The sequence below is a fragment of the Phascolarctos cinereus genome, unplaced genomic scaffold (genome assembly GCF_003287225.1).
Source record: "Phascolarctos cinereus isolate Bilbo 61053 unplaced genomic scaffold, phaCin_HiC Scaffold_2;HRSCAF=192, whole genome shotgun sequence".
NCBI lineage: Eukaryota > Metazoa > Chordata > Mammalia > Diprotodontia > Phascolarctidae > Phascolarctos > Phascolarctos cinereus.
Genome location: NW_027555625.1, coordinates 268,622,412 through 268,639,180, shown reverse-complemented (window position 1 = coordinate 268,639,180; position 16,769 = coordinate 268,622,412). Strand labels below are relative to the sequence as shown.

At 46.4% G+C, this 16,769-nt stretch overlaps 1 protein-coding gene across 4 annotated transcripts; it reads right to left on the bottom strand.

Moving 5' to 3' along the window:
* Positions 1-5,926: 5,926 nt before the first annotated feature.
* PIP5KL1 (phosphatidylinositol-4-phosphate 5-kinase like 1) lies at positions 5,927-16,740 on the bottom strand. 4 transcript variants are annotated; one of them, XM_020965750.2, is made up of 11 exons: positions 16,637-16,740; positions 15,770-15,829; positions 15,214-15,457; positions 14,467-14,517; positions 12,185-12,339; positions 11,577-11,701; positions 11,436-11,470; positions 11,296-11,351; positions 9,656-9,768; positions 9,111-9,264; positions 5,927-7,343 (listed from the first exon to the last, which is right to left on the bottom strand). In XM_020965750.2, exons 1-11 carry the CDS (start codon positions 16,639-16,641, stop codon positions 6,989-6,991), a joined length of 1,353 nt encoding a protein of 450 aa, XP_020821409.1. In that variant the 5' UTR covers positions 16,642-16,740; the 3' UTR covers positions 5,927-6,988. The 4 variants fall into 4 exon arrangements, with proteins under 4 accessions (XP_020821409.1, XP_020821411.1, XP_020821410.1 ...); XM_020965752.2 differs by having other exon boundaries at positions 5,927-7,241; XM_020965751.2 differs by lacking the exon at positions 15,770-15,829.
* Positions 16,741-16,769: the final 29 nt, after the last annotated feature.

Below are 16,769 nucleotides of genomic sequence, written 5' to 3'. Positions count from 1 at the left end.
TGCTTAATAAGTGTTTTTCTGTCCTATGCCACTTTTGACTCCAGACTGGATAACAGCTGGGAATCCAGGGGACAAGGTTCTGGACATACCCAAAAGGGACAGAGCTGGCCCATATTAATGAAGATCGTAAAAAGATGTTGGGGGGGAAGGGGGAGCATAGGATGGTTTCTTAAGAGGTATTTATTTCTCCATCTTGGTCTAAGCCATGCCTTCTCATCAGTGCTCAACCTCTCCCAACCTAATCCACAGTTACTGGGGCATAGAGGGAAGGTTGAGTGCATTTTAAAATGACTCTTTGATTGAGAGCTGAAACTAACTCCTAAACCCTTTGGCCTCCCCTCCCCTCTCCCCAAACTGCCTGTGTGTGACCATACCAGCCACACCCTCAGTGTGGCCTTGTCTGTGAAGACTAACTAATGGTTACTCACAATTCCAGTCAAGTCTCTTCCTCTTTGGAGGTGGGGTATAGGAGGCTGAAACCTTTCCAGAAGTTTCTCACTTTCCTCTGCCTAGATCACTTTTCAGCAGTTCACAAGCTCTCAGCACCAGGAAGGCCTTCAGGTACCATCTCAGTCTAACCCACACTGGAATGAGAATCCTTTCTATAACATAGCTGATAAGTGGTCCCCCAGTCTTCATCGAAGACCTCCCTCCATTGAGGGAGAATCCACTGTCTTTTGAAACAGCCTATGCATTTCACTTGGGCATGGAGCTTTTGATGAAGCTCATTAATGCTTTTTTCCTGACATCAAGCCCAAATCTTCCTCTCTGCAACCTTGGACCATTACTCCTCCTTCTACTTACTGCTGTCAAACAGGACCATCCTAATCCTCTCTGTAGCACAGCTCTCATGCTCCTTCAAGCTTTTCTGCTCTAAGCTAAACATCCCCAGCTCCTTCAGCTGGGAGGGGCCTCAGATTCTTTACCATCTTGGTTGCAACATCCTTCCAAAAATGTGACACCCACAACTCAATACAATACTTCAGACATGATCTGTCCAGAAGGAAGACAGAGGACTATCGCCCTGGACATGATGTCTCTCTTAATGTAACTCAAGATCACATTAATTTGGGGGGGCATATCCTATTCTGGTCAGTCCAGATATCTTATCCAGGAGCACACTCCTCAAAATAAAGATAAAGTTAGGGGTGTGTTAGAGCCAGCAGTTAGCTCAACAGAGAAGATTGTTAAATTTTCAGTGGGAGCATTCACACCTTGAAAAATCAGCAAATGCTACAAATCAAGGCTCAATCTAGTGTTTTGTTGCTTATCTAGACTTAAGAAAATGACAGCGATGGGCAGCTAGATAGTGTAGTAGACAGAGCATGAGGCAAGAGGTCCTGAGTTCAAATCTGGCCGCAAACATCTATTAGCTGTGTGGCTTTAGGCAAGTTACTTAACCCCAATTAGTTGCCTACAAAAAAAAATCAAAGAAAGTGATGGAGAAAATGTTAATGATATAGATGAAACTGTCCTGTGTCTGTTTTTGTTTTTTCTCAGAGAACTGGTTATTAAACATTTACCAGCACACCCCTGATACAGATTTTCTTTGAATATAGTTATCATGTTCTTTCTAAGTTAAACATATTCATTTCCTTCTGATGATTCTTACAGAGCTGAATCCTAAGACTTCACGCTCCTGGTTGCCCTCTAATCACTAGCCCAGTAGCTCAGTGGATCAAGTGCTACAGCTGGAGTTAGGAAGACCCAAGTTCAAATCTAGCTTCAGACATTTATTAGCTGTGTGGCCCTAGGCAAGTCACAACCTCTGTTTCAGTTTCCTCATCTGTAGGATGAGGGTAATACTAGCACCTGCCTCCCAGGGTCATTGTGAGGATCAAATGAGATAATACATGTAAAGTGCTTTGTAAACCTTAAATTGCTATATACATGCTAGCTATTATTATTTTTAATTCGTTTCTCCCTCCAAAAAAAAAGGCAAGAGGTTTCAAATTCATAGATTGAGAAATCTCAAAAATTCTTTTCTAAATCTGAAGAAATAAATCTCCAAGTACCCATAGTGAAGAGGCAGCAGAGAGTAATGAAAAGTGGGCTGGCTTAAGAATCAGGATGCCTGGGTTCACATCCAGGGCAAGTCTTATTATGATTGAGGCTCTGTTTCTTCACCTATAAAACAGTGATAATAATACTTGGATTACTTAGCTCACAAGACTGTCCAGTCAACAACCCAACAAACATTTAGTAAATAACTGCTATGCACTGGGGTCACAAATCAAAAATGAAACAGTCCTCTTCAAGCACCTTATATTTGATTGGAGAAAATAATGTGCATACATATAAATAAATGCCAACTATACACATAATAAATAAATAGTAATTTCAGGAAGGCACTGAGAGCAGGACTTCATATAAGAAGTGGGCACTTGAGCTGAGCTTTGGAGGGAGCTATAGATTCTAGGAGGTGGAGTTGAGGGCAGAGTGCATCCCAAGCATAGGGAGACAGCATAGGCAAAGGCAGGAAGATAGGAGACAAAATGTATGTACTGGGAAGAGCCAGGCCACCTGGCCTGACCATGGAGTGAGCAAAGTGTTTTTCTTCTCTGCTGTCTCCAAAGTTAGCAATGATCTCTTAGTTGCCAAATCCGATGGGCTTTTCTCAATCCTCATCCTCATGACATCAAGTAATGTGCATTGAACCTGGAAAGGGAGACTGGGGCCAAATTGTGAAGGGTTTTGTACTACCAATAAGAGTTTCTATTTTATCTCTAAGAGGCCACATGGAATCACTGGAGCTTTTTGGACAAGAGAGGGAGACGGTCAGACCTGTGAATTAGGAATCTCAATTTGACAGCAGTATGGAGGATGAGTTGAACAGGAGAGAAAGGGAGGCAAAGAGACCAATTAGGATGCAATTACAATAGTCCAGGAGAGATAGTAAGGCCCTGAACTAGAGTGGTGGTAGTGTGGGTAGAGGGAAGGGGGAGGGCGGATTCAAGAGATGGCACAGAGGTGGGGCTGATGAGACTAAACAATTGATTGCGAGAGTATGAAAAGTGGGGAATTGAGGATGACTCGGAGATTGTAAACCTGGGTGACAGGAAGGATGGTGGAACCTTTGACAGAAATAGGGAAATCAGAAAGGAAGGTGGATTGGAGTGGAGAGGACATGGTCCAATTTTGGATATGTTCAATTTGAGCTGCCTAAGGGAAACCCAGTGGGAGATGGCCAAGAGGCAGTTGGTGACATGAGACTGGGGGTCAAGAGGGAGGGCTCCAGGCTATATATATAGACCAGGGTGTCATCTGCATAAAGATCATCATTAAATCCATGAAAGCTAACAAGTTCACCAAAGAGTGTGGAAAGAGAGAGAGAAGAGGGCCCTGCACAGAATGTTGAAGTACATTCTTGCTATGGGGTGGGGACATGAAATATGATCCTTATGTCTGCCTCTTAGAATCCCTAGTTTCTTTCAAAAACTATCTCAGGTGTTGTCTTCTACATAAAGCACTCACACATACCCAGAATCTTTGCTGGTGTCCTTCCCACCAATATTATCTTGTATCTATTTTGTGCATACATGCATATATATAGATATAGATATAGATATATGCATATTTACATATATAAAATATATACTTATATGTTGTCATGTCTCCTCCAACATAGTATAAGCTTCTTAAGGGTAGGAACTATTTATTTCACTTTTGTGCTTATAGCCCTAGTGGACAGTATGATGACTGACACATAGTAGGTTCAATAAATGACTGCTGGTTGATTGATCCAACAAAAAGCATGAAGAAGGAAGAGTCAGCAAGGTAGGGGGAGAGCCAAGAAAGAGCAATGCTCCAAAAACGGAGAGAGAAAAGAGTTTCCACGAGGAAGAGGGGAGTGCACAATGACAAAGGCTGCAGAATGGTCAAGGATGAGGATTGAGAAAAAGCCTATTGGATTTGGCAACCGACTTTGGAGAGAGCAGGGAAGAAAGTACTTTGTAAGCCTTGAAGCAGGATTTCATTAGCTTAGAGCAGTCCTAATGAGAAAACTCCTTCTAGCAATGCAGTTAGTCACCTTCTCTACAACTTATGGTCTTAGTTGCCTAAAGCCCTGAGAAATTAAATGACTTGCTCAGGATCACACATCCAGGGCCTTGAATCCAGATTTTATTGGTTTCCAAAGCTGTATTATTATTGTTGTTGTTATTGTTATTACTACCCAAGGCTAATGGTTTACAGATTTAAGAAAGTCATGTCCTATTAGCTCTCATAAGACTTGGCTTTGATACAGAGCCATTGAAGTCCTAATAAAACTTTCAGTTTCTAATAAATTTCTGTATTAGAAAAGGATGAAACCAGAGTGGAGAGGCTGAAGAATCACACAGGGTCACACAATGAGCTAAAGGTAATGCTGAGAGAACCTCTAGACTTCTTACCCTAGACTTTCTCCAACTCCAGTTATCCCTTCTGCATTGAGACTTTTCTCATTGAAGTTTCAATATATCCTGGGTCAGCATAAGAAATTAAATGGGAATTTTGGGGAAGTTCTGTGGAAGCCACAAATGACATGCAAAGGCCAGCAGAAGACACAGAAAAAAAGTTTAGAAACCCAGAAACGCATAAAATATATGTATAGTATTATATAATATAAACATATTTTACCTTTTAATACCATAATAATTCAGACTTCTCTGGTACGAAGGGAGGGGCTAAAAAATTTTATCTGGATTTCCCAGATCACAGCAAAGGGGGGCGGGGCGGGACAGGTGACTGCCCTTAACACCCTTCCCACTGTTACTTCCCTATACCCCCACTCCACCCCTCAGAGCGCAAGGAATAATTGTATCTCTCCCTATTTCATAATCTTTCTCATCAGGATCAGAACTAAGTGGAGAGCTTAAAGTAAGGAAATTATTTTCCTATTTTGAGGCTGAACTGTGACCCCCTCCCCTTTTAATAAAGCCTTTCTTTCTGCTGGGCCCACTTTAGCCGCGGTTAGTGTAACCACAAGCCATCTTGTTTTCTATACAAACTACACCAGGTAATATAAAAACATCCAGTGTAGGGCTAAGGTTCTACTACAACAGCTCGTCAAAGCTTAGAGACAATCTGAGGTTTTCAAAAGGTAAACCAGTAGGGCCTAAGTTCTGGAGGCTCCCGCCAAGCCAGAGAAAGATGTGGACCAGTGGTGGACAGCGTGTCTGTTGTCCCTGGAATATCTCACCTAAGCTTGGAAAGGCTCATCACCAGGATGATCGTTCAGCATCACACATGGCTACTCACCTTGGAATGCTATGCATGAGGCAGGGGTGGGAGTCTCTTGGTTTTATCAGCCCAGTGTGGAGCAGCGATAATAGAAGCAAGTATGAAGGGGTTCCCAGACATGTCCCCTCCCACAGTGACCCAACCAGACTCAGTCCTTTCACTGACAGACCATTTCAGCTGTGCACAATCTTTGGGAAACGGTCTCTCCAAGGCACAGCTCACTATGAAGACGGGCATGGCACACGAGTGCCAATATACCCTCTATCATCCCAATTCTCTGATATTACTGCCACACGAGAAATTAAGATCTTGGGGGGGGAGGGCATGAGGGTTTGTGCCAAATGGAATTTTGACTAGAGTACTGTAGGTTGGCATCATAGGGAATCCTCCAGCAGAATGGTGATGGTTGTTATTCAGTTGTGTCCAACTCTTCATGACCTCTTTTGGGGTTTTCTTGGCAAAGATATTGGAGTGGTTTGCCATTTCCTTCTCCAGCTCATTTTATTTTACAGATGAGGAAACTGAGGCAAACAAGATTAAGTGACTTGCCCAGGGTCACACAGCTGAGACTAGATTTGAACTCAGGTCTTCCTGACCCCAGACCCCAGGGCTCTATCCACTGTGCCACCTAACTACAGAATGGTAGGCTGTGGGAGGTCAAGGACTGTTTCATTTTTGTTTCTCTATCCCCAGCATCTGACACACATTAAGTGCTTAATAAATCCTTGTTTATTGATCAACTAACCACAGAATGATGTGGTTTTTTTGGACATAACAACTCTCAAAGACCATTTACTGCATCAGAGAAAGGTTGCTAAAACATAGCAGTGAAGAAAGCACTTGTCCCAAAGAAATGACAGATCCCTGATGTGGCAAAATATTTGATATATTGCTGTGACATCTACCCTCCAATTATCTCACTGTACATTTATCTTCCAAGAGATGGAGAGAGCAATTGTTATTTCCCCCACTTTACAGAAGGGGAAATTGAGGCATCAAAAGTTGAACAACTTGCTCAGGGTTACACAAGACAGGGTGCAGATACCTTAATATGAATCACCACCCCACTTCTGCTGCCTTGGCTCTATCTACTTCTTCATAAAGGAATCATTTTCATAACCACCCCCAACAAGAACCCTGTTCCCTGCGCTTGAGAAAGTTCTCTATTATTTATTCCTCTTCCACTCCCCAGGCGATGGGCTCTGGGAAGCAGTAGATGGATTGGGAGGGTGACATCCTCTCCTGAGGGTCACTTGCCATGTTGGTGGTTGGATAAGAGACAGAGGGGCTTCCCAGAAGTCATTCTCTTATCAGAGATGGCTCAGACCCATCATTTAGACCATGAGTAGAGAAGAAGGAGGTATATGTTATGCCCCTGAATTTTATCCTAACCAGACCACAAAATCGTAGAGCTGGAATGACCTCTGAGTCTATTAAATCCAATACCCTCATTTTACAGAGAAGGAAACCAAGGCCCAGATGAAGGAAGCATAGTAAATTAGAGACAGAGATGGGACTAGAATTGCTGGTATCCTAATTTTCAGTCCAGCGCTCTTCCTGCTACATCAGATTGTTTCCTGACGCCAACTTTATCTCCCCAGCATCCTGGGATGTTTGGGAAGAATGAAATAGGAGTCGGAATATAGTCAAAACATCATTCCAAGTGCACAGCCTACTATGAAGGAGTCTGATTTTTTTTTGAGCCAAGGCTGCCTCCTGGTGGTGGAAGGGGAGAAACCCAGAGTAGGAATTTTCCGAGGACACCCTGTCACACCGTGTGAGCCTCCACCCACTGGCAGAGGCGGCTGGCATAGCGGGTAGGGTGGACAGTGGAGAAGGAACCGCCAGGATGGAGAATGGATTTCCACAGGAACTCTATCCGTTTGCGGAGATTGTAAATAGTGAAGAAGTCTATGATCCCTATAAAGTAGCGATGCTCTGGGCCATCCAGGGTGTGCAAGGCATTAGGGACATCGGGCAGGAGCCGGCAGTTGTGGGCAGCTAGGTTGTAAGCTTTGCTCCTGCGCAGGGAAGAGATGGTGGATTTCCTCACGTACCTGGACTGCCTGTCTGACACCATATAAGGCACTGATGAAGCCTCGCCCCATGCCCCTTGCACAGACCTAAAAGGAAAACAGGGGCTAGGTGGAGCAGTGGATAGAGAGGATACCGGACATCAGGAAGACCTGAGTTCAAATCTGACCCCAGAAACTCCCTGGCTGGGTGACCCTGGGTAAGTCACCTAACTTCTTCCTGCTTCTGTTTCTTCAGCTGTAAAGTGGTTATAATCACACCTGCTTTCCCAAGTTCATCAAGTTAGATAACACTTGTAAAGTGTTCAGCACAGTACTGGTGCTTCATCAGTGATCGTCGCTTCCCTCTCTCTCCTAGGAAGCCTAGGTCCCCCTTCTCAAGGAAGCCTTCCCAAAACAGTTCCTCCCTTATCCCTCCATCGAGTCCTTTTCACTCTTCCTTCCCAGTTTCTTACATGGATCTCATCTGCTCCATTCCCACAGTCTTGACCCTAGAATCACAGAATCTCCAAGGTAGATACACCCTCCAAAATCATTTGGTCCAACCCACACCAAAACATCTCTCACAACTGATCAACCTTGTAGACCTCCAATAGTGGAGAGCTCATTACTTTCCGAGGGAACTTTCCTTAGGAAACCCATTTCAAAACATTCAAATATTGCTATGGTCACAAGGCTTCCCTTTATCTTTTTACTTTGGAGCAGCCAGGAAGTGCAGAGAATGGAGCACAAGACTTGAATGAGGAAGATCTGCATTCAATTATTGCCCCAGAAAGTTACTAGCTGTGGGTAGGTCATTTAACCATTGTCTGCCTCAGTTTGTTCATCTGTAAAAAGGGGATAACAATAGCATCTACTGCCCAGGATTATCGTAAGCATTTTGCAAACCCTTAAGCACAATACAAACATTAGGTGGTTATTATTATTATTATTGTTATTATTATTATTATTATTTCCCATGCTAAACATCTGTGGTTCATAGACTCATAGGACTCTTTCTAAAGCTAGAAGGGACCTCCAAAATTCATTATACAGTCCACCCATTTTCTAGACAAGGAAACTGAGGTCCAAGGACGCAAAATGATTTGCCTAAACTAAAGTCACAGAACTGGTACAAAGCTGAGTATCTTCGGCCAATACTTGTGTGGATGGGTTCAAATCCTTTCACTGTCCTAATGGTTGTCATCTAGGTCTTCATCATACCTCAAGTAATGGCTGCTACATGGTCCCTCTGCCTACAGCCTTTTTTTTTTTTTTTTGGCTAAGCAATAGGGTTAAGTGACTTCCCTGGGGCCACACAGCTAGTAAGTGTTTTGTGTGTGAGGCTAGATTTGAACTCAGGTTCTCATGACTCCAGGCCAGTGCCCTATCCACTGCACCACCTAGCTGCCCTATACCTACAGCCTTTCAAATCCTTCCTCTGTTTGCCTTGAACTCTGCCCCCACTCTCAAACAATCACAGAATTATAGAGCTGGAAAGCAGCCACCTATTCAAATCTATCCCTGAAAGGAATCCCCACCATACTATACCTGACAAGTGGTCACCCCGCCCCTGGTTGGAGACTTCTAATGAGGGGGAACCCACCGTTTCCCAAGTAGTCCATCCTCCTTCCAGACAGCTCTCACCATTCAGAAATTTCCCCTCACATCAAGCCTCAGTCTGTCTCTTTGCAACTTCTACCTATTTTTCCTAGTTCTGACCTCTGGGGCCAAGCAGAGTATGTCCAGTCTGGTTTCCACATTCCAGCCCTTGAAATCCTTGATCCCAGCTCTCATGTCCCCTCCTCACCCCCCCATCCCATCCTCATGTCTTGTCTTCTCCAGGTTCTCTGCTGCTGACTCCCCAAGATGGCTTACTTAGCTATACGACTCAAGACATTCTTTCTTGGTTGCTTCTCGTCCAAGTGGAGCTTCTGAAAGGCCACCAGGAGGCTGTAGTCCAGGACATTGAGGTTACGCAGGAAAGTGGTATCCAGCTCCATCTGCTTGATAAACCAGTTCCTCTGGGACCCTGTGGAAGTGGGTTAGGATCACAGAGCAGGGTGGGCAGTGTGGGTGAAGAGGAAGCATGAAGAGACCCTAAGCTGTGTCTCTGGGGCATTCAGGACAAAGCAGAGAACAGGGAACAGACAGAGAAGGCATAGCATTTATCAGCATCTCACTGGGGTAAACTAGGCCCACAGTGAAGGATTTGCCACTGTTTTCTCTCTCACAGCTGCCTCCTGCCACAGTGGTGAGGGTAGAGTTTCACTCAGCTGGCATCTGCTGGCTATGACCCACTGCCCTCCCAAGCAGAACTGTGCTCCTATGAGAGCTGAGAGGCTGAGGCCGTGGACAAGATATTGAGGAGCACCAAGTGACAAGTGCCCTACAGGCAGCTCCAAGACCAGAGGCTGGCTCACCTAGGGAGATGGTGCGTCCCTCAAAGTTGAGATCCTTTAGCACCATGATAATGTGGCTGTCCTCAGGCAGAGGTTCTGTCCACCGGCTCACTCGGCACCCTTTAATGTCAAACCTGACCAGGCAAGGGGAAGGAAGGAAGGAAGGAGGGAGGGAGGGAGGGAAGGAGGAAAGAAGCACTTATTAGGCGATGACTATGTGCCTGGCGTTGTGTTAAACATTTAACAAATTTGATGAGGGGATGTGAGTGAGTCCCAGAGACAGGCAGGGTGGGCAGCTTAGAGGGTTCAGTGGGTTTAAAGGGTTCACAGAGACTCAATCAAACAGCGGTTCCCCTTCATATGACCTTTCCCAAGAGCCCCTCAGGGAGTTTGCGTGACAGAATAGACCAAGAAAAAAGCTCGGGGGGGAGTAATCAAGGTGTTTCCTTCTTTGTCTTGCTCCCAAAAGTCTGTCACAGGGCCAGACCCACACAAAATGCTCAGTCAAGTTCGGTGAATGAATTATAATACTTCCTTGTCTGTACACAGAGCTATACAGTTAACAAAGAATTTTCCCATCCTTCATTTCATTTTACCCTCAAGACAGTCCTGTGAAGGAGGAGTGGGCATCATTACCATTTTACTACTGGGGAACCTGAGGTGGAGAGAGGCTGATTTGCCAGAAGTCACCTGGTAACGAAGTGGCAAAAGGAAGATTCGAACCCAGGCACATAAGTTTTCCCACTTTTGCTCTATCTACTCCATCGCCTTTGCCTCTTACCTTCCCTAGCTTCCTTTTAGACTCAGCAAAAATCTCACCTTCTGCAGAAGGCCTTTCTTGGTCATCCCCCCCCCCCCACTCCTCAGCTGCTAGCACCTTCTCCTCTTGGATTACTTTCCATCTACTCTGTTATCTACTCTGTTTCCCTCATGTGAGCTCTTGGAAGGCAGGAGCTATTACAGGTTTGTCTCTATACCCTCAGCACTCAGAAAGTACCTGGCATACAGCAAATGCTTAATAAATGCTTGACTGGCTGACATCCTGCTGCCACATTTAGCATCTCTGGGCCTCAGTTTCCTCCTCTCTAAAATGAAGGGGATTCTAAAGGTAACAAGAGGGTTCAATGAAATGACCTATAGAGAGGGTCTCTTTGAGTTCTACCATTTCTATGCTCTTAGGGTTTCCTCTAGCTGGGACATTCTGGGATCATTCAAGGGCTCAGCAGAGGAATTCTGGGCCAGGACTCCTGAGACCTGAGCTCCAGTTCTAGCTCTGACATTCATTGTAAGACCAAGGACAAGTCATTTAGCTTCTCTAGGTCTCAGTTTACTCATTTGGAAAATTCAAGGAACAAAACTTGTACTCCCTACTTCACAGGGTCGTTGTATTTTTTTTTCTTTTTTGTGAGGCAATTGACTTGCCCCAAGTCACACAGCTAGTGAGTGCTATATGTCTGAGGCCAAATTTGAACTCAGGTCCTCCTGACTCCAGGGCCAGTACTCTATCCACTGTGCCACCTAGGTGCCCCAAGAAAGTACTTTCTAACACTTAAAGAATGACAGAAATGTGCATGGCTAGTACCAGGAGCTCAAACACCCCTTCCATGGAGGCACCTCAGATAGGCATGTGGGGATGGAACTCTCCCTGTCTTCCAACCAACCTTTCAGTAATTCGATTGTCAGGGTAGAAGATGCTCTGCATGATGATGAAATATTTCTGGGGGAAAAAGAAAGGGAAAAGGGGTCATCCTCTGCCCTCCTCTTCACACTCAGAATCCCCCATTCCCTCAACATCCCCTACCTTCTTCTCCCGGGCCACCTTGATGCTGTGGATGCCTAGCAGGAAAGAAAGAGAGGGGTCAGAAGAGGAATGAGAGATAGGGAGCCCAAAATGCATCCCTGCCCCCTTAGAGCAATGTCCTCAGGCAGGCCTGGATCCTACCCATAAACTTGACAAGCAAGGAATGGGGGTATTCATGGAGGTGATTAATGTAGAGGGCCAGTTTGGAGAGCAGGAACTGGACCTCCCACTTGTCTTGGGTCTTCAGGAAGAAGCGCTTGTCATTTCTGGGATGGGGGAGAGGCCAAGAAGGATCAGAAGGTCAGGCTTAGGCCCAGCCTGGAGGGTTGACCATATCACCCTCTATGAACTTGTTCTTTCTCTCTCTCTCTCTCTCTCTCTCTCTCTCTCTCTCTCTCTCTCTCTCTCTCTCTCTTCCTCTCTCCCTCAACTCCCCCCCCTTTTTCTTCATCACTCTCTGACCTCTCTAATCCCAGGATTTCCTCTAATCCCAGCCCAGCCCCTCCCCCCACTCTCCCACCCTCTATACAAAAGGTCCCCTACCCACAGCTCCTCCCAGATCTCCAGCACTCAGATCTCTGCTTTCTCCCCATCTAGAACCACATATGTAGAACAAGGCAGCACACAGATAATTGAGAGCTCCTGGGACTAGCCAGTCTGCCTGCTCCTAGCAGGTTCCCCAATATTCATCTTTCCTAGGGCCCCCTTTCTTCATCCTGCCATGCCCCCCACTTTGATGCAACACTCACGTCAAGAAGAAGTTTGCTTTGCTCTTGGAGTTACTGATGAACTGTAGGAAGCAGTGGCTGGAAGACAGGGAGTTCTGGTAATCCTTTTCTTCCAGGCCCAGGAAGCGGCGAAAGTGGGCAAAGACGGGGCCTGCCATGGTGGTCATTTCAAAGCCCTGAGGGAGAAGGGCCAATGAAATAACATAACAGATGCCAGAATTCCAGAGGGGAGAGAACAGGAGAGCTCTGGGATTACCTCCCACCCCCCAATCGGAACACTGATTGCCAAGAATGCACAGGTATCACCTTGTACAGCTTAGCCTAATAATAATAACAATAACAATATATTAGGTAGTGTTTATATAGCATTTTGAGATTTACAAAGCACCTTATGAATCTCATTCTTTTTGATCCTCACAACAACCCTAGGAAGTAGAGGCTATTATTACCCCCATTTTACAGTTGAGGAAATTGAGATATACAGGAGTTCAGTGATTTGCCCAGGGTCACACAGTTGGTGTCTGAAGATGGATCTGAACTCAGGTCTTCCTAACTCCGGGTCTATCACGCTATCTACTCACCACCTAGCTGCCTAGTGGATATAGGGCTGCTCTAGAAGTCAAGAAGTCCTTGGTTTCAAGTCATTTCAGTCATGTCTGACTCTTCATGACCCTATTTGGGGTTTTCTTGGCAAAGACACTGGAATGGTTTGCCATTCATTTCCTTCTCCAGCTCATTTCACAGATGAGGAAACTGAGGCAAACAAGGTTAAGTGACTGCCCAGGGTCACACAGATATTAAGTGCCTGAGGCCACATTTATGATACTGGCTGTATGACCTTGAGCAAAGTGTTTTAACCTCTCTGAGCCCCAAACAACTTTCTAAAACTATAGGTAGAAAAGATGCCAACATGCATTGTAGAATGTCTCACCTGGTAGAGCCTTATACCAATGAAATCACAGGTCCTTCTACCATTATATATGTGTATATATACATACATATATATATATATATATATATACATACATATATATATATATATATACATACATATATATATATATATGTATATGTTGTATCCTAAAGAATGTTAGCTCCCTAAGGACAGGGACTCATTTTTTTTTCTTTGTTTCTCCAGCTTGGTACATAGAAGTTGCTTATAAATGACTGTTGGTTGACATGTACATGTCAAACACATGAAATGTGAACATATGTTTATATATATATATATATATGGGACATACATACTGTGTACACTGTATAGGAGCATACTATATTAGCATGCACATATGTGAGTTTATGTAATTTCAGGTCTGAATGAATCAAGTTTGTTTGTTTTTTTAATGAAAATTACAGAGAAGTGAGCTAGGCGGCGCAGTGAATAGAACACCACGACTGGAATCAGGAAGACTTAAATTCAAATCTGGCATGACCCTGGGCAAGTCACTTAATCTCTGTTTGCTTCAGTTTCCTTAGTTGTAAAATGGGGATAATAACAGCATTTACCACACTGGGATGAGCCCTATATACTATTAATTATTACTGTTATTATTATCATTACATGAGATTATATTTGTAAAGTGCTTAGCACAATAGCTGGCACATAGCAGGTGCTTAATAAATGCTTATTTCCTCTTTTTCATTATGACATGCCACATTATCATGCACATTTATAAAACATATATGCACACTGTGTGAGTATTCATACTGTGTGTATGATGTAAGCACAGGCCCATGCAAAGTGCATTTGTGCGTTCTTGGGATTGCTCCTACAATGTATATTCATGTGCACATTTGCATACACATATCATATCACGAGGAGGGTGAGTAGTGTGTTTGAGGGGTCATATGTTGGAATTTCAAACGGAGAAGTCCCCTTTATTAAGGGGATTTGTTCTGTGAAGTTTGGATTCAGTCAAAGGGCCTGCTTGAAGACCTAGAGGGTCATATGGGCCTCGAGGCCACCAGTTTCCCACCCCTGGTTTAGGCCAAGGGGAAAGTGGAACATTTGGGCCAGAGATCTGTCCTGAGGGTTCCCCCTGTAACCCAGCCCTACCAGGACTCATCTCCACAGGTTTGTGGGGTTTACACACAGCTTTCCCATCCATTATGTAACTTGACCTTCCTAACAATTCTATGAGGGAGACAGGGCAGGGATTATTACAACCATTTGAAAAATGAGGAAACTAGAGCCACCCGAGGAGAAATGACTTGTCCAGGGTTATTTCCAAGCCCAGTTTAAGTCAGTGGCAGAGTAAGAGCCTCTCCCCCATTCTATCTCCAAGGATCCCAGAAGCTCCTACCTCGTGGGGCTGGGTCACTACAGATGTAAAATCTTCCTCCTTTAGGGGTTGCTAGAGGGGAAAGACAGACAAAGGCTTGGGTGAAATTCTCCCTGGCTGGCTCAGTCCTTTGAGGACTTTCAATCCCACTCTCACTTCAAAGCCATTTCCTGCCCTCTGGGGTGGCCAGGAAAATGGGGGGGTGCCTACAGCTAATCAGTGAACCTCCGAATCCTACCTCTCCTACTTCCCCCCTCCCACAACCTTTCCTAGCCCTCTCCCCGACTTTCTTCCTCTTCTCTTCCAGCAATGACAGGAGAGGACAGTACCTCTCCCCAACGCTGCCTCATCCAAATGCTTGGCTCAGCTTCTGCGCTGACCTGTGAGCTCTGGGATTTGCTGAGCAGGCTCTGGCAGGGTCCCAGGCCTGGGGGAGGCCAAAGGGATGGGGCACAGTTGGTTCTAGGGTAGGCAGAGGGCAGGGTCAGTCTGGAGCTGGGAACATGTATGTATATTTTTTATTCAAAGAATCACAGACTGTTGGAATTGGGAAAAGCCATAGAACCTAGGGGTGTGGGTACTAGAATGGATCTCTGAGACCATCTCAATTTGAGTCTGACTTCCTCATTTTACAGATGAGGAAATTTAGGTTCGGGGAAGGAAAATGATTTTCCAACTGCCATCAGTTCTTTGTGCTGTCTCCCCCACTGAATGACACCCCAAAGCAGTTAGTCAGTCCCAGTGGATTCTCTTCATAAGCTGGCTCACCCTGGAAGGGTGGTCAACAGAGACCTGGATGGCATCTCGAAGCCCTGCCTTAATCATGCATATCAGATCATAATGTTCATGTTCAGAGCTAATCTCAAAAAGGCCGTGTAATTTCCACTTCTCTCTTAAGTGCCATAGTAATCGCGGAAAGAAGGAGTCGCCTTGGCAGCTTTGGGAGCTGGCTGGGAGGCTAGGACTGTCTTCAGCACCACCGTCCTGTATGCAGGCACAGGGACGGGACCACCTGGGGGAGGGAGATACAGTTAAGGCTTAGGAAAGATGGGGCGACTGGGTTTTTATTTCAGAGTACTGAAGTGGAGAAGAGCGTGCTTCTCCCCAGGTGGTCCTAGGGACAAGTGTCCCTGCATCTCACAGTCTTCCCTCAGCCCTGTACCATAGCCTCTGGCCTCTGGAGCACGGCTCCTCCTACCCCCTTACCCAGACCACCACCTTTGATGGTCCCAAGTCCAGAACTCCTCACTGTTGGTCACCTCTGGGATATGCTTTAGATACGCTGGGATCGGGCCCCCTGCCCCTCGATGGCTGCCTTCCTCACCTGTCCAAAGGCTCGGAGTTTTGGCTGGACTCCCTGGAGAACTGGCTAATTTGTCTGTGCCTGTCCAGAGAAGACTTGGAGAGTCAAGGTCTTGTACAAAATGAAGGGGTTTTTTGTCTTGTTTTGTTTTTTTCCAGAAACCCAGGTAAATTCCAGGCAAACAGCTTCCTCAGCCGCTGTCTTGTCATGTTCACCCCCTACCCCACACACATCTATTTTGTGCTAGTTATGGGTCTGGGGTATGCCTCCTAGGGCAAGGATAGGGTCAGCCCTCCTGAGGAGGAGAACATGCAGGTTCAGGGTCAACCCATCTTGGGGTGGGGAGATACAGGGATAGGGACGGCCTTCCTGGGTGGGACACAACACAGGGTCCGCTCTCCCCGGCTGTAAGACATAGGGACGGGGCCAGTCTTGGGCTGAGGGGGATGGAGGTGGGGTGAGGAACAAGGACAGGTCGGGAGATGAGAGACCGGGTCCTCTGGGTAGAAAACAGGAGTTCAAGGTAGCGCTGCATTCACTGTGGTCGCGGCTACGAGGTGGGCTCGGACCCCTGTGCCCACTGGGACTCGACGGCGCACACGCCACTCGTGCAGGAGCGGGGACAACGCACGTCCCTACACGGGAACGCCGCGACCCACGACGCCTGCACGTGCAAGTGCGCGCCCCGCTCCCCGTGAGCCCGGGGCGGGGGACCCCTACCACCCACCCCGACACACCCGAGCCCCAGGATCCCGCCCGTCCCCCTCCACGGGGCTGCCTCGCTCCCTAGCCCTGAGGGCCCGCAGACGCAGGGCCGGGGGGCGCCGGGGCCCGCGGCGGCCGCAGCGCATCCCTCCAGCCGGCCCTCGCGCGGACCCCCGGACCTACTTCATTGTGATGCGAGGGCCTCTCCGCCATCGCTCCCGCCGCCGAAGCTGACGCTCCCGCCCCGGCACCCGCCCGAAGCCAGGGCTCCGGGCCCCGCCCGAATCCTTTGTCCCGCCCCTCGGCCCGCAGGCCC

Bases quoted from the DNA above. Each gene is read 5' to 3' on its own strand.
- PIP5KL1 (XM_020965750.2), bottom strand. The intron at 11,352-11,435 runs GTAGGGGATGTT...TTTTTCCCCCAG, and splicing joins AGGTGGCCCGGGAGAAGAAG to AAATATTTCATCATCATGCA. The intron at 7,344-9,110 runs GTAAGCCATCTT...TTTTCCTTTTAG, and splicing joins GTCTTGAGTCGTATAGCTAA to GTCTGTGCAAGGGGCATGGG.